Source organism: Nyctibius grandis, chromosome 9 (genome assembly GCF_013368605.1).
Source record: "Nyctibius grandis isolate bNycGra1 chromosome 9, bNycGra1.pri, whole genome shotgun sequence".
NCBI classification, from domain to species: Eukaryota; Metazoa; Chordata; class Aves; order Nyctibiiformes; family Nyctibiidae; genus Nyctibius; species Nyctibius grandis.
In genome coordinates, this window is record NC_090666.1 from 17828808 (window position 1) to 17846934 (window position 18127).

At 38.4% G+C, this 18127-nt stretch overlaps 1 protein-coding gene across 1 annotated transcript in view; it reads left to right on the plus strand.

Annotated features, from left to right (window-relative positions):
- LOC137667502 (sodium channel protein type 1 subunit alpha-like) overlaps positions 1 to 18127 on the plus strand; it is a 73509-nt gene that overhangs the window by 20559 nt on the left and 34823 nt on the right. Inside the window, 18 exon segments of the mRNA XM_068408320.1 lie at positions 3092 to 3155; positions 3789 to 3910; positions 3913 to 3929; positions 4086 to 4118; positions 4120 to 4263; positions 4265 to 4294; positions 4776 to 4884; positions 4887 to 5027; positions 5030 to 5079; positions 5816 to 6196; positions 7375 to 7389; positions 7391 to 7508; positions 8373 to 8533; positions 8535 to 8612; positions 11393 to 11566; positions 12186 to 12542; positions 13245 to 13524; positions 13527 to 13726. Of these exon segments, the coding sequence (XP_068264421.1) occupies positions 3092 to 3155; positions 3789 to 3910; positions 3913 to 3929; positions 4086 to 4118; positions 4120 to 4263; positions 4265 to 4294; positions 4776 to 4884; positions 4887 to 5027; positions 5030 to 5079; positions 5816 to 6196; positions 7375 to 7389; positions 7391 to 7508; positions 8373 to 8533; positions 8535 to 8612; positions 11393 to 11566; positions 12186 to 12542; positions 13245 to 13524; positions 13527 to 13726 (2474 nt within the window).

Genomic DNA, 18127 nt, shown 5'->3' on the forward strand with positions numbered 1-18127 from the left:
CAACCAACTTGATAGCCTTTTATGAGCACGTAACCCGGTGGATAGACGATGGTAAAGCTGTGGATGTGGTCTATCTTGATTTCAGTAAAGCGTTTGACACGGTCTCCCACAGCATCCTCGCAGCTAAACTGAGGAAGTGTGGTCTGGATGATCGGGTAGTGAGGTGGATTGTGAACTGGCTGAAGGAAAGAAGCCAGAGAGTAGTGGTCAATGGGACAGAGTCCAGTTGGAGGTCTGTGTCTAGCGGAGTCCCTCAAGGGTCGGTACTGGGACCAGTTCTATTCAATATATTCATTAATGACTTGGATGAGGGAACAGAGTGCACTGTCAGCAAGTTCGCTGATGACACAAAACTGGGAGGAGTGGCTGACACAACGGAAGGCTGCACAGCCATTCAGAGAGACCTGGACAGGCTGGAGAGTTGGGCGGGGAGAAATTTAATGAAATATAACAAGGGCAAGTGTAGAGTCCTGCATCTGGGCAAGAACAACCCCATGTACCAGTACAAGTTGGGGACAGACCTGTTGGAGAGCAGCGTAGGGGAAAGGGACCTGGGGGTCCTAGTGGACAACAGGATGACCATGAGCCAGCAGTGTGCCCTTGTGGCCAAGAAGGCCAATGGCATCCTGGGGTGTATTAGAAGGGGTGTGGTCAGCAGGTCGAGAGAGGTTCTCCTCCCCCTCTACTCTGCCCTGGTGAGGCCGCATCTGGAGTATTGTGTCCAGTTCTGGGCCCCTCAGTTCAAGAAGGACAGGGAACTGCTAGAGAGAGTCCAGCGCAGCACCATGAAGATGATTAAGGGAGTGGAACATCTCCCTTATGAGGAGAGGCTGAGGGAGCTGGGTCTCTTTAGCTTAGAGAAGAGGAGACTGAGGGGTGACCTCATTAATGTTTATAAATATGTAAAGGGCAAGTGTCATGAGGATGGAGCCAGGCTCTTCTCAGTGACATCCCTTGACAGGACAAGGGGCAATGGGTGCAAGCTGGAACACAGGAGGTTCCACATAAATATGAGGAAAAGCTTCTTTACGGTGAGGGTGACTGAACACTGGAACAGGCTGCCCAGAGAGGTTGTGGAGTCTCCTTCTCTGGAGACATTCAAAACCCGCCTGGACGCGTTCCTGTGTGATATGGTCTAGGCAATCCTGGCCCGGCAGGGGGATTGGACTAGATGATCTTTCGAGGTCCCTTCCAATCCCTAACATTCTGTGATTCTGTGATTCTGTGTGATTCTGTGAACTTGAATACAGGCTCTATTTTAGTGGTTCAGCTCAAGCTGATGCAGTACTGGACCATGGCTGACTGCTCTGTGTAAACTGTATCAAGTCAGGTTTGCATTCTTCCCCAGCAGCTGTTATGGTCCAGCATGTTTTAATTGTGATTAGCAGAATAAGATTTGCTTCATAAGGGTCAGCTCTGGCCAGCATCATGTCAGCTAACTTTACTATTTACAGCTGTGTTTCAGTACAGAGCAGTTCTGCAATGTGTTACCAGCCCCAAATGACAGCGGCCACACATAGGGTTGTGCACTTTGCGCACTACAGAAGATTGGACCCTGTAAGACGCAGGTGTATCGTTAGACACTGAAACTGAGCCCCTCACAAAGTGTCAGAACAAGGTCTACATACAGCTTAAAACTTAACTTTTCCAAACGGTGAATTTCGCTCACGGGATGGAGAGATGCAGCTGGCCGGGGGTACTGTGTCCCTCCTGCAGCAAAGCAATGTGCTGAGCAGTAGCTTGTGACACCTCCTCAGACCCAGAATTCATCAGCATCTGTAGTAACCCTGCTTGGGCAGTACAGCTGGCACAGCCACAGTCAAGTTTAAACTCAGCTGTGCTGGTAGCATTTAAAATGAGATCATTTTAAGAGAAACCAACAGGCCAGTTCAATGGAAAAGAAATCCAATGCAGGGTTTAAATCTTCTCAGGAAGCAAAAAAGGCACCACCTTAACTCCGAAGCTGCTGTGCTTCAGAAGTATTGGAAGCTGGGGAGGTGCTCAGAGGAGTATCACCATGTCCCTGCCCTGCCCTTACAGACAACCTGAGGCAACGCTTTTGGTCTCCGTCAGAAATGGGATACTGGGCTACATGATCTGATCCTGTATAAATTGCATCCTTAAGCCTGTGACCAAATAGGAGATCATTAGTGCAGCAGGAAGCTCCTCCTGTGATAATTCTTCCAAAATCAAGAGATTAGCAACTCTAGGTGTCTGCTCTGAGGGGAAATAGAAAAGCACTTCTCAAGGATACAGTCAAACTGGATCTTAGTAAGAACAACGTTTTGCGTATCATCTCTTTATTCTTCTAAGAATAGACAGGTCGATGTCTTTTTTGTTTGAACTATCTAAAATGTCCTTTAAATCCAGGATAACTATACAGATTATGGGATGGTTGGCTACAGGGCGATTTGGTGGAACTTACCCAAGTTTTCTTACCCATGGTGATCAATAATTTCATCATCTACTCCTAAAAATCCTACCTACACAAGCTGGTGACTGTTGCAGTAATTCTGTCCTAGTTAAATTTAGATGTGTACCAGGGCCATCATACCAACCAGTGCGCTAATTGCAGCGTGTATGCACCCGTAACAGTTAGAGCCACTGGCAGCTGGGTGGTTTTTTGCAGAGCTCACATATTAGATAACTGTCACAGGTGTTTGTAAGTGACAAATGGAACCCTTGGCAATACTGATCAGAAAGTTTCAAATAAATTATCTGTATTTTTTTTTCAGATACAATTTAATCATTATAATAAATAACTGTGCAATATAATTTCACGAAGTGTGATTTAGTTCCATGATCAGACTGAAGGGAGAATTGTACATTCATGTACATCCAGCAGCATTTGATAAGATTTTTAGTGCATTTGGCATTTTAACAGTAACTACTGTGAGTGATTGCACTTACTGCAATTCATATTGTCATTTACTCTAAAGTTATGGTCCTGCTGAAAAGTAATACTGGTTGTTTAAAATTGCATCTGAAATCACCTTAACACTTTTAGGGCGGGACTATTTATTTCATAGAGCTGTAAGAAAACTTTCATATCAGGAAATTGATAATTTTTTAAAAATTCTTTTCTAAACAGGTCACTTTTATTTTCTGGAAGGGCAAAATGATGCTCTGCTTTGCGGAAATAGTTCTGATGCTGGGTAAGGCCAAATGTCATCATATGTTTGCATGTGTACAATAGATGCATGTTCTTTAGATGTGCAGTTAGAGGGGGATGCTGTATTTTGAGTGACCACTTTCCTTCACATAAGAAATACTAGGTTTTTACACTGATGCTGTCTACACTGGCCTGAGGATTTGAGTTCCTGGTCAGAGCTCAGTGGATTGGTTAGATGAGATTAGTCTTTGCATGAATGAATCAGTAATTTGGTATTAGTGTAGCTCCTGCCTGGATGAGAAGTAACAGACATAGCAGCTGGAAAACGTGTGTTATTTCCAATTCCAGCCTGCACGTCTGAGTACTAACAGGCTCAGGGAGTAGAAAACACTGACATTGACATTAATGGTGTAACGTTACTAATTAAAGAAATTATTTGGAATATTATGTTTAGAAGGCTTAGATTAAACTTTTGACACTAATTTTTAGGTGCCTTTCCTGCTTAATTTTTCTAGTGTCCTTTAAAATAATTTTCTAGTAAAAAATCACAACCTACTATAATTCTAGTCTGATTAACTAAATAAAAATTCACTTATTAATCCTAATCTTCCCCTGGACATTCCAGGTGATAATATTAAAATAACTATATAAGGTAACACCCAGTTTGTCTTTGTAGGCAGTGCCCAGAAGGATATACATGTGTGAAAGCTGGTAGAAACCCCAATTATGGCTACACAAGTTTTGACACCTTCAGCTGGGCTTTCTTGTCACTATTTCGCTTGATGACTCAAGACTTCTGGGAAACCTTTATCAATTGGTGAGAACTTTTTAATGCAAAATAGAATAAATATGTTCGTACCAATTATGCAAGAGGGCTAAAATAAATTTTCTTATGCTATTTTAATTTTAACAATATGAAAAAACAGAACTTTTGTTAACCTATTCTTGCTTATAAATGTATTCTTATTTCCAGACACTGCGTGCTGCTGGGAAGACATACATGATATTTTTTTGTTCTGGTGATCTTTCTGGGCTCTTTCTATCTGATCAACTTGATCCTGGCTGTGGTCGCCATGGCCTACGAAGAACAGAATCAAGCAACCATGGAAGAAGCAGAGCAGAAAGAGGCAGAATTTCAACAGATGCTGGAAACAACTGAAGAAGCAACAAGAAGCAGCTCAGGTATAATTTATGGTGTAGCAATGCAGAAGTATATGGAAGTAATTTTACCAGAGATATTCACCCTCTGCTTTCTGAATTTGACATTATAAACATTCTATTTGGGCTTACAACAACAGCGCTAGCTCAGAGATTTTCTATTCTGCATTAAAGACATTGTACTGTGAACAATCCAGGCATAATCAAGAAGGAATATTCAAAACTAGGTATACATTATTCATTATGTTTTTACTTAGTCTAGTGTCATTAATACAGTCTGTTAGACTTCTGCATTTAAACTACTCATGAAAGATGGAAAAGGCTATGACCAACACATACCTTGAGTCAACTGAGTAATAAAAATTAGAAAAAAAACTAGGGAGAGGATATCCTATGAAAGTGTTAAGATCCAGGGAAGTTGGACTAGAAATTTTGTAAAGTAAATTTAAACAAAACACGATGTGGTTTTGCTCAGTGACACAAATTTCATTCTGCAACATGGCAGGCAGCAGCAGTGGCAGCAGGAGCAGTAACAGCATCCGCAGAGTCCAGGGAGCCCAGCGCTGGCGGAGAAGCAGGAGGGCTCTCAGAAAGTTCCTCAGAGGCATCAAAATTGAGTCAAAGAGTGCAAAAGAGAGGAGAAATAGAAGGAAAAAAAGAAAACAGAAAGAACAGTCTGGAGGAGAGGAAAAAGATGAAGATGAGTTTCACAAGTCTGAATCAGAAGACAGCATAAGAAGGAAAGGTTTCCGATTATCTATGAAGGCAATAGACTGACATATGAAAAGAAGTATTCTTCTCCACATCAGGTATTGCGTATAGTTATTTTTAGTAGAAGCATACATTTAAAGTCTCGTAGGCTGTTAAAAAACTACTTTAGTCTTCCTGGTACTGTAATATGACCCTGCTTGCCTAAAGAAAGGAAACACTGAGATTTTCATTAAACTTTATCATCGTTGCTGGTGCTTGAAAGAAAGTGCTGTAGGTGCTAGATTGTCTTGTAAAAAACTCCAGGGAATCAAATGTAACCTCATATCTCTATTCTTGTAATACAATTGTTTAAAAATAATATTAACATACTCTCTGATTCTGTAGGGTTTTTTTTAGAGGGATTATATATTATCTAGACTTATTAAAATGCTACGGTATTTTTCCATTATGATAGCCTCATATTTTCCTCCTGCCTCAATGATGTTTGGAGCTTGGTTCAGTACATGCAGGATGCTGCACACATGAAACAATGTGCATGTATAGACTCCCTTTTTTGCTTAATGGGTATTGTGCAACTACTCTACTCAGCAGCTCTAACTGACATTAGGAGAAAGGAGTGCTCAAAATTGGTTTTGTCTTAAGAATCCATGAACAGTGGTATTTCTACCTGCAAAATATAAACATAATGAAATACATACAAAAATTTCACAGCAGCATTTTGCTTCTGGGAAAAATGGTTACTCTCATATGAGGAAAAAAAACCCTACACTAATCTAATAACAGTGCTAAGTTTGAAGGTTTCAGCTAATAATCACAAATTTTGTTTGCCTGCAGTCTTTGCTGAGCATTCGCGGCTCCCTGTTTTCTCCAAGGCGCAACAGCAGAACAAGTCTTTTCAGCTTCAGAGGTCGAGCAAAGGATGTAGGATCAGAAAACGACTTTGCTGATGATGAGCACAGCACTTTTGAAGACAATGATAGCAGAAGAGATTCTCTCTTTGTGCCGCGCAGGCACAGTGAACGGCGCAACAGTAACATTAGTCAGGCCAGTAGGTCATCCAGGATGCTGGCAGTGTTTCCAGTGAATGGGAAGATGCACAGCACTGTGGATTGCAATGGGGTGGTTTCCCTGGTTGGTGGACCATCTGTTCCTACATCGCCTGTCGGACAGCTTCTGCCAGAGGTGATAATAGATAAACCAGCTACTGATGACAATGTAAGAAAGTTTTAAATAGCTTAGGCATCATGGCCTTTTCTTACTGCACCAGCCAGTGTTTTTCTACAGAATGGAACCCTTGGCAATGCTTCCTGGTTGGTCAAGCTGTGAATGCTCCTGCATCTTGTAAAATCTTTAATAAATAAAAGAGCTAAAATAGGTTTGCCATCTAAGCATTACTTACAAATATTCTCATAACTAAAAAATGCAATTTGCAATTTCCAAGTAATAAAATATTAACTTAATTCAACATTCATAAAAGCACTATGCTTTACTGTATTACTGTGCTATACTTTACTTTTGCTGATCTAAAGGTCCGTCTGGCTATGGTCTGCAAAATCACAGTTACTATACAATTGAAAATAGTATACGAAAATGTTATAACTGCAATCAATATGATGCTGCTATTACCACTTTATCAAAATTAGCGTTATTAGTTAATTTTGCTAACATTCTTCCTTATCAGCCCCATTACAAATGTAAGGAAGTTGTTAATTCTTTATTATAATTTATTTCTTATTCCTATATTTTTTCCACCCATTGTGGGTGGAGTTCTACAGTGTAGATAACAGTTCATTGGAAGATCACATTTCAATACATACTTCCAAAAATATGAATCTCTGTGTGAACATATGTGCAGCACATATTGCTGTCATTCTCTTACCATATACAAGGTAAGAGAAGATGTCTCAAAAAAATTTCTTGCTTAGTTCAAAGTTGTCTACTCACATTACTAAAAAATACTAGCATGAGGAAGCATGAGGAAGTCAGACTTTTCTTACTTGCTACAGTTTGCCTAGGGGAAAAGACCATTATGTTACAAACCCCAGAATATTCTGTGAGCAGGAGCAAGGAAAAAACCTACAGTTTGCAAAAAATTTTATACAATATTTTGAACTCAATCCTTTTCCATTTGTTTAAATCATTTTTCATAGTTTAAAGGAAGGAAATGCAAAAATTAAGTAAATAAACTCAGTCTTGAACAGCAGGTAACTATTGCCTCATATCTTTTAAAAATTATTTAAAAGATACTAAAAAGTAATAAAAGTCTGACATGATAAAAAATTGAAGTGCACGAAGCACGTATCCAAGCTAAGACATTAATAACAGGGTTCTATATAGTAGCTGCTTATCTTATTACTCCAACATGGTCTCATCTATTATTGGTCTCTGTATAGGGCACCACTACAGAAAACAGAAATGAGGAAGAGAATATCAGGCCCTTTCCACGTTTCTATGGACTTCCTGGAAGATCCAGCTTTAAGGGAAAGAGCTATGAGCATTGCTAGCATCCTTACAAACACTGTGGAAGGTGTGTGCTACACATAGCTTAATATTTAATACCTGTTTTTCAATGGAATTCTGAAAATTTGAGTTGAAACTTAAAAACTGGTTTAAAACAGCTTAATTAACAGATACCATCCCACAAACCAACACACATTTATCAGTAAAGTCAAAGCTCTTTATTCATTATGGTTATTACATAAGTAAGCATTACCATTGTTCCATAAGTAAGCATTTCTATCTCATTGTTTTGCCACCATCTACCTCATGTGGTCATCAGGACTACAGAGTTATGTTTGATGGTCATAACTGAGTGGATGCCTATGCTTATTAATTAAAAATATATTATTAGACACAAAAAGGCCACTGAACATTTTCCAAATATATGCAACCATTGTTAAAATATATATGTATTTTTAGCAGTTATATTTATTCAGTTACTCTTTAAAGAAGTGCTATTCTAGGTGATAAAAATGTTTTTTTTTCTTGAACTAGGAATGAAGATTATATTGAAAATTTTTACCTAAACAGCACAAATTTCAAAATAAAAATATTTACATGATAGAACTGTAAGTGGGAGGAACAGGCTGAAGTGTAATCAAGGAACAATAAACACATAAATCAATGCATAAATTGATATTGATTGGAATAGTGATTGGAATACAAAGAAGATGTGCTTGATTGATAGATAAGCTTTGAACAAAATAAATACATTTCATAGCAATTTTTAAAGACTTTCTTGAAAAGTCCTGTAAAAAAGTATAAAGGGTATGCTTATAGGAGGTTAATCAGTACCAGTTCAGTTTGACAACTTGACAGGTACAATGCGTATAGGATTGAGGAATGTTAGAGCAATCGCATAGTTACCAGTATGAACTTTCTTTTCCCACAGAACTCGAAGAATCAAGACAGAAATGCCCACCGTGTTGGTATAAATTTGCAAATATTTTCTTGATCTGGGACTGCAGTCCACATTGGTTAAAAGTAAAACATATCGTCAATTTAGTGGTAATGGACCCATTTGTTGACCTGGCAATTACAATTTGCATTGTTTTTAAATACACTCTTTATGGCTATGGAACATTATCCGATGACTGATGAATTCAATAATGTACTTTCAGTTGGAAATCTGGTAAGTCTGTTGGGCTTTTATGTTCATGATTTAGAAGGAAGTATGTTTGAAATAACCAAAAGAAGGCGTTTTAACAGCTTTTTTTCTTTACTCTTTAGAAAGTTGTCCCTGGTTTCATGGGATAAAATTTATAGAATCAAGTTTCTGTTAGATTTTGTTTCAGTTTGTGGCCAGCCATGGTGATGAAGGCCATTAGCAGCTAAACCTAGGGCAGCTGACCCAGGCTGGCCCACAGGTGTATTCTATATCATTAACATCAAGTTCACTACAAAAGGGAAAGCTGCTGAGGAAGAGGAGGGCTCTTTTTGCTCTTCTCTCTTCTAGTCTTTCTCTTTGACATTCCCAACGATTGGTATTCCTGGAACAACCTGCTGCAACTCTGTATCCTAAGTATAATTTTGTGTGTTTGTATTATCATTGGTATTGGTTTCTTCATTTATTACATTTGTTTAACTTTAACCCACGAGTCTACCTCCTTTTCCCAATTCCCTTCCTTGGTCAGGGAAGGGACATTGGATGAGAGAAAAACTGTTATTGTTTAGCCCCGGGTGTGGGCTAAACAGAGACAAAAGTAGATTTATTGGACACTTATTGGCCTCCAGATATAACTCTATTAGTACATTTTTGGAAATTTCACTGTCAACCCTGGCCCATGTAACTTAGGATACTGTAAAGCAATATATTGCAGTGTTCTGCAAAGGCAAATTAAAAATTTTAAAAATTTCGCCAATGCTACGTTAAGTAAAATCCATATTAAACAGAAGTTGATTTGTCTAACTACTAAACTTGGAAATGCATTACTTCCATGAAAATGATACTATACAAAAAAACTTAGTGTTAGTTTTTCAATCAATACAATATAAATCTTTAAATAATGAATGTGTTGTTAATTGCTCTATTTCCTGAGCATAGGTTTACAATAACTAAGGAGACATTTTAAAAGCATTTCTAGCATTTTCTTCTGTAAAAGACTTTTTATGTGGATATGTGGACTGTTTTCTTTATATGCTTTATGTAAAACTATGAAAAATATCCTGCAGTACTCTTTTCCTCTTATAGTTTTAATAATTTTTATAATCAAATAATTAGTAAGATATCTTTTCCTCATGTTGTCAGCTATATTTTCTCCCTTCTACTTCAAAAAGAAATTATTAAAGCATTCAGAAGTTAATTTTTTGTAGCTCTGATGCTTTTGAACTGACAGGTTTGATCACATAGAAGTATCTGCAGCTGCAGTCCTACTTTCTCTCTTATTTTAAGAATTGATTTCTTGTAATGGGATTTTTAATAATCCTTGTTTTGTAATGAGGAAAAAATATCTCAGATACGCATTTACAGGATTTAGAAGGGAGAATTAATAGATAAATGCGTATCTGGTTTTCATATGCTTAAAATAAGGGAAGCTCTGAATCGGAGTTTCCTAGTAACAAGTAAAATCTTGTATTGTAGCCTTTTGTAGTGTTGTTTTCCAACCAAGAAAATGCCATATAAATCTTGGTGTACATCTGACTACAAAGGGAGTGTGAGAGAACCTGGCTATAAGCACCACACTCTTCCAGTCTTAGGCTCCCTGACATAAACCCCGTCTGCAATACGGAGGCTCTCAGGGTTCACCTGCTCCAGTTGTTCCACTTTAAAGCTCCTTGAGAATGTCACCATCCTGATTGTTAGGAACTTAAGTCAGCGTTTCAAACTGTGTTTATTCATTCTTATCTCTTCCTCAGTGGTTCCAATCCTGTAGCTTAAAAATAGTAACTTTTCCCTCTCCAGTGTTTATATCTGGAATGTATTTAAAGACCGTAATAAAATCTATCTTGAGCATTGGTGTGCGTAGGCAGAGCAAGTCAGACTCTTGTCCATTTCCTGATTATCGCAGTTAGATTATTCTCGTTAGCTGTTCCATTTTCTGTTCAGCTTGCTTGAAAATGAGTTATCAAAATCAAAAAAGAAAGCATTTTCAGACCAGGGCTCAGGCAGCCTTTAACAGGGGCTTTAGTACATTCCTATCCTACAGGAAATTCTTCTAAGACTTCTCTCAAAGCTACTCAGGGTCACTATCTTGGTGGCTCCTAAATATGATTCCTACTTCATTCAGCATAGCATCCCATGATGAGAAACCATTACCAGCAATATCATGTTTAAAATGCATTCTTAAATGCTTTTTCGTTCCTGACATTCAAGTGAGTGAGTCAATCAACTCACTGAACTGACTGGCAACACCCAGGCAGAAAGTTCCTCAGCTTCAGCAAACTGTTGTATCAGAGTTGATCCCGATCTGGTATAAATAACTTCCTCTCTGTTGAACTGAATGGGATTATGGCAGGTTATACCAGCAAAGGAGTGGCCCTTCTGGAGTCTTAGATTTGGCCTCGTTTATGCTGCTGTATAATCTAATTAGTATACTAAGAAAGATGTTATACCATGTAATTTCTTGGAAAGCATTCTGGTTTATGTTGTGAAAATCAAATTTGGGATATTGTTTGTGCAGTACATGAGAAAGTCCATATCCTGATAGGGTTGAAATTGGATTATAAATGTTATAAAACAGAAGTTTATGTGATTTCTTTAGTGTAAAATTTAATTAATTGGAAAAAAATTACTTGGTTTGTATGGCACTTGTTAAGGGAAGGTAATAAATCACTACAGTACACTGAACTATTTTTAAGTATCAGTTTTGCATAAGACACTGCAGATATGTAGCTTGAATTAAAAACCTAGACAATAGCTGAATCTGTAATGTTATATTTCACAATGAATAACAAACTGCATTTTGAATCCAGGTCTTCACTGGAATCTTCACAGCAGAAATGTTTCTCAAGATAATCGCAATGGATCCCTACTATTATTTCCAGGAAGGCTGGAATATTTTTGATGGTTTTATTGTAACCCTTAGCTTGGTTGAGCTTGGTCTTGCAGATGTGGAAGGACTCTCAGTTCTTCGATCATTCAGATTGGTAAATATACATCAATTGCACTGATTTTTCAGTGGGGCTCCATTAAAATAATATATTTTTTTTCCTTAAAAAATTTGCTTAATGTTTGCCGTGATACTGATCCTGATGTCTCTTTCATTAGTACAAATCCTTATAACTTGTGGTATCTTACTGTCTCCAATGGGAATTGATAGACATCCAGACAAATCGATAGCAATGGGTGGCCTGGGCCTATTTCCAATGTATTTATTGTATATACACACTTTAAACATCCTGCTATGCAGAAACAAATCAACTCACTAGATGTATTGTGCTCTGATTGGCATCACAGAAATAGATCTGCTCTACAAATACCAGCATGAAAAGTGGCCCAGATGACTTTAACAGATGAACCCTAGATTTTAAATTCCATCTAATATGACCTGTAGCTTCTTTGGCCTTCAGTAAAAACTATGCTTTGAGGATATCAAGCTCTAACTTCACAAAATTTTGTTGACTGAACCTTCTGTCTTCATGCTTACAGACAAGAAGATACCCTCTGAACAGTCATACTCAGGGCATATTTTGCAGTAATATCCTTCCACAAATTAACTTTAAAATATCTTGCTGGTTGTCCTAACAATATTTTTCTTTCTTCCAGTTACGAGTTTTCAAGTTGGCAAAATCTTGGCCAACACTAAATATGCTGATAAAAATTATTGGTAACTCAGTGGGAGCTTTGGGTAATCTGACCCTGGTGCTGGCCATCATTGTGTTCATTTTCGCTGTGGTTGGGATGCAGCTGTTTGGGAAAAACTACAAGGAATGTGTCTGCAAAATTGCAAGTGACTGTGTACTTCCACGCTGGCATATGCAAGATTTTTTTCACTCCTTTTTGATCGTATTTCGAGTGCTGTGTGGAGAATGGATAGAAACAATGTGGGACTGCATGGAGGTTGCAGGCCAAGCCATGTGCCTTACTGTCTTCATGATGGTCATGGTGATTGGAAACCTAGTGGTACGTAATCAAAGCATTAGCAAAAATTATTTGGCAATAGAGTGGTCTCAGTCCTGAAGTGAACTAAGTGCTCTGGCTCTGCTTCAACAAAGCACTTAAGCAGGTCGTTTCAAGCAATGCTTAAAGTTAAGCTTAAGAGCTTTTTTGGATTGAGAACGAAGTATTCTGCAATATCAAAATCCTAAGAATGTTAGAGCGAGCACTTAGTCACATTCTTAATTTGTCTTTTGGCTCTTAGTAAATATTTTGTGCTTCAAATAATTTTAGCTTATGGGCTCTTTATAAACCATTTGCTGTGGATTTTTTTATTATTTATCCTGTATGATTAGTCACCTAAATAATCCACTTTCTGCTGTGTGACGGGATAAATAAAAGTTTTTAATGATGCTGAATAGCAAATTTCCATTTTTAGATTATAAGATTTTGCACCAAAATATTTATGTACTATGGGGATTTAAAGACACATTTAGAGATATTAATCAGTTGTAGGAATATTTTTCAATAGTGAACAGGACCTAAGCAAAATTTAAAATGCTTAGGGCTTTTTATGGAGAAAAGACAAAGTTTTGAGGGTGCTTTTCTTTGGTTATGGTGAATTATTGGGATTTCTGTCTTTAGTGTCACTAATATGAAAATTTTTAATAAAATAAATGTTCTTTGTTGGGATAAAATCTAGAATGTCCTTTTTTTATCTTTCTGCAGGTATTGAACCTATTTTTGGCCTTGCTCTTGAGCTCATTTAGTGCAGACAATCTTGCCGTGACAGATGATGACAATGAAATGAATAATCTCCAAATTGCTGTAGCAAGAATGCAGAAGGGCATAGATTATGTGAAAAGAAAAGCTCGTGAATTCATCCAAAAAGCTTTTGTTAAAAAACAAAAAGCTTTAGATGAAATCAAACCACTTGAAGATCTGAACAACAAAAATAGCTGTATTTCTAACCATACAACCGTGGAACGAAACAAGGACCATGACTACATTAAGATGCAAATGGAACAACTAGTGGCATAGGCACAGGTAGCAGTGTGGAAAAATACATAATTGACGAAAGTGATTACATGTCATTCATAAACAACCCAAGCCTCACTGTGACAGTGCCCATTGCTGTGGGTGAATCCGACTTTGAAAATCTAAACACAGAGGAATTTAGTAGTGAGTCAGACCTGGAAGAAAGCAAAGAGGTATTTAGATATTTTGTGTGTTTCTCTCTGATCTTTTGAGTTTTTTTCTTTTTTTTCAGCATAAACCAGTGTATTCAGTTCTTGATCATTTGTTATTTTGACGCTTCTTTGTGCATGGCATAAATGAGTGTATAAAAGAGGCTTTAATTCTTGATGAACACAAGTGTGAGAAATGGTTAAAAATTGCAGTCTCCAAGAGAAGATAAGTGGCCAGACAATGGGGGACCAAACTAATCCATAAGAACCCTTTATGGTCCATAGGTAGTTGCAACAACTGGTAGAGCAGGGCAGTGCCTTAGCTACAGCCTTATTCCACCAGCAACTTTTGTTTGCCTCCTATAACAAGGGTCCCATGAGGATTGTCATGCATCTTCTGTCTGCCACTCAAAAAATCCCCCTGTATGGGATTTTTCGTGAGCAGGTATAAACTAGAAAACATAGAGATAGTTTATGTATTTCCTTTAGACATGGGAATGTCTAAGACATGATCGGGTAGTGAGGTGGATTGTGAACTGGCTGAAGGAAAGAAGCCAGAGAGTGGTGGTCAATGGGACTGAGTCCAGCTGGAGGCCTGTGTCTAGCGGAGTCCCTCAAGGGTCGGTACTGGGACCAGTACTATTCAATATATTCATTAATGACTTGGATGAGGGAATAGAGTGCACTGTCAGCAAGTTCATTGATGACACAAAACAGGGAGGAGTGGCTGACACACCGGAAGGCTGCGCAGCCATTCAGAGAGACCTGGACAGGCTGGAGAGTTGGGCAGGGAGAAATTTAATGAAATATAACAAGGGCAAGTGTAGAGCCCTGCATCTGGGCAAGAACAACCCCATGTACCAGTACAAGTTGGGGACAGACCTGTTGGAGAGCAGCGTAGGGGAAAGGGACCTGGGGGTCCTAGTGGACAACAGGATGACCATGAGCCAGCAGTGTGCCCTTGTGGCCAAGAAGGCCAATGGCATCCTGGGGTGTATTAGAAGGCGTGGGGTTAGCAGGTCGAGAGAGGTTCTCCTCCCCCTCTACTCTGCCCTGGTGAGGCCGCATCTGGAGTATTGTGTCCAGTTCTGGGCCCCTCAGTTCAAGAAGGACAGGGAACTGCTAGAGAGAGTCCAGCGCAGCACCATGAAGATGATTAAGGGAGTGGAACATCTCCCTTATGAGGAGAGGCTGAGGGAGCTGGGTCTCTTTAGCTTAGAGAAGAGGAGACTGAGGGGTGACCTCATTAATGTTTATAAATATGTAAAGGGCAAGTGTCATGAGGATGGAGTCAGGCTCTTCTCAGTGACATCCCTTGCCAGGACAAGGGGTAATGGGTGCAAGCTGGAACACAGGAGGTTCCGCATAAATATGAGGAAAAGCTTCTTTACGGTGAGGGTGACCGAACACTGGAACAGGCTGCCCAGAGAAGGTGGTGGAGTCTCCTTCTCTGGAGACATTCAATACCCGCCCTGGACGTGTTCCTGTGTGATATGGTCTAGGTAATCCTGCTCTGGCAGGGGGATTGGACTAGATGATCTTTCGAGGTCCCTTCCAATCCCTAACATTCTGTGATTCTGTGAATTCTTTTAAATTTTAAAATTTCAGCTCTTCTAGACCTATATTCCCATAAAAAGAAATTTTAAACATAGACTCTCATACACTTCAAATTCACTTAGTTGTTAAAACTGAAAAATAGTATCAACGGACAAAAAATATCTCATGTTGCTAAGGGAATGACAAAGCAGGCTATAGATATAAGGCCTTGTTGAGAACTGCATGTTTAAAAAACATATTAAGACTATAACTATTCCTTTAGATTACTTTTTGTCTGTGGCTATTTTAACAAAATAATTTAAATCGATTTGATAATGTAGTTTGGAAAACAAACTACACCCTCAGTGACTTAGTTTGTTGACATTTTAGCCAAATCAGAAAAAATCTTTCCAGACACTTAACAAATTAATTTTCTGACTTGAGGAACCTCAGCCTTAAACTAGCTAGTTTCCATTCTGGTAGGAGCAATCCAGTTTCTTTGTGGGATAGCTCATCTTCCCCTGCCACTGTTATATTGCTAAGAGTACCTCAGGCACCTAATTTTAGGCTAGCTGAATTCTGTACTGCCATCACTTCAGTGTGCAATGAGCCCTCTTGTGTTCTCTACAAAAACCCAGCATTAAGCTAAGTGCAGTCTTTTGGATCCCCACCTGCCCTTGCGGAAGGAGACCTGTACAAAACAGCCTCTCCCCACAGCAGCCTATTTTCAGAGGCAGTGTTGTTCTCATTTCCCAGTTAATATCTGAAGCATTAATATTCATTTTCCTGTTAAATATTAGCCAAAGTGTCTTATCATTTGGCTATGACTCAAGCTTCTAAACTGCTGCCACAATAGAGGTTATAAGAATCTATTTGAGCACATTATGAACTTACCCCAGCAGGAAGAATTTCTAAATAAAACAACATTTACACAAAGATCCATTGGCAAAAAGCTGTGACTGGTCATCTACTTTCCCTACAGCTACCTTAATGATGGTCAGTCCAGTCCAGTCTTCCAAACCCATCATAGAGCAGGCAGTCAAACGGAGTGACACAAGCTGGTTTATGACTGACCAATAGGAATAGATCAGTTTAGGAAAGCTTTTCTGTAAATGTGCTGCTACCTGTAGGACCAGGATTACCTTTTATCCCATTGAGAAAGTACTATGACATTTCTGACTTCCTCCAGAAGCTTATAAAGAGCAGCTCTCTTATATAGTTTTTCTATGGAAAATCTATCCAGCAAGTGCTGTTTTGGATATGAGTCCAACTCCTTATTGTATATTGACTTAGTATATTGGAACTGTAGAAAAGAAATGATAAACACCAGAACAGCAGAGCCTTTAGCTGAGTTTTTTTTTTAGAGCCCACTTAGAAAAGAGTGTATGGATTCTATACTTCTCAGTCCAGAGGGCACTCACAGGCGAGTTCCAGCTGGCTTCAGACCATATTGAATTTTTCAGCACCATTCCTGGAGTTTTTCCAGTGCTGGCCAGGATTCTTTTTTGGCTGATTGGGTCAGCTCTAAAAGTGGGGGGTTTCTGGGGGGGTTTTGGTTGGTTGGTTGGTTTGGTTTGGTTTTCAGCTGAGTACTCTTTTTCTCCCTTAACAAAGTAACAAGTTAATCATCTTTAAAATTATAAATTACACTGTTAATTTCAGAGCTTAATTTTAGTGTGCAAAAGTAGCTGACAATAATATTACAGAAAATCTGCTTCTTAGAAGAAAATAGAGAAATAAAACTAACAGGTTTTTTTCCAAAAATTAAAAGCTTTGGAAAAGTTTTGAAAAGTATTTTCAGAATTATTTTTAAAAGTGGTAAATCATACTACAATGGATGATTTGTGAAAATTGGATACTAGAATTATACAATATTTTTGTAAAAACATCAGAGAGGCATCTCTCTAATGTAATTTGGAAAAAACCTCTATAAATTGGTCCTTGTGACAAATAATGACAGAGCCTCAAACTGAATACATCAACCTATTTCCTGATAAAGTTGAAACATTGTTCTTCCAATCTCTATAGTTACCACAAGATGAAATTAACTAAACCTGGCTACTTAAAATGTTACAAATTTTATTAGTCACCATGCAACTCAATATCAATGAGTCCTGGAAATGTTACTGAAAATCGGACAGGCTACTGCTTTAGTAAGAGTTTTGTTGTTAAGGTTTGGAGATTTTTTTTTCTCCTCAATATCAAAAAGCCCAGCTGCAACCTAGCACTGATTGAACCTATATTTCATTTATTCCATTATTTTATTTACCTCTACATCCTTAAATATGTTTCCTTCACAATTTTTACCCACTCTTTAGCCTCGATACCAATCAGCTAGATTGCAACCAGGCCCCAGCTGCATGTTACAACACTTTTAAAATTTTTAGGATGAGGATTAGTGTAAGTGCATTCAGTTTTTTCAAAATTTGGTTTCTACTTTCCACTTCTTTCTCTTTATGCTTATCCTGTTATTGAAAATTTGATTAGGTTATAAAACACAATTGGATGTTTTATGGGCCATCTTTAATCTACCTCAGCCTTATTGTATGCAGCTTCTGCTTCACTCTGAGCTAGACTTCCAGCAATTTTAATCTGGACTTGCTGACCTCTAAAGTATAGCCTTCTCTGCTGATCAGTGCTTTTTTCCCTCGTTCCTCTGAGCTCCCACCTCATTTATATAGTTATATTTAGGCTCTTACCTGCTTTTCAGTAGACGCTACAGATTCCTGCATATATATTTAAGCTTCATTATTTCTATGTAGGTCAAGAGATCATTGCCGGTTAGGGCTAGCTGTGGTCATAAATCTTTATATCATTCATCTTTTTCAGTTTAAAGCATTATTTTGTCTAAAGCCTTATCTATCACTGATACAACTTCCGTTTAATGGA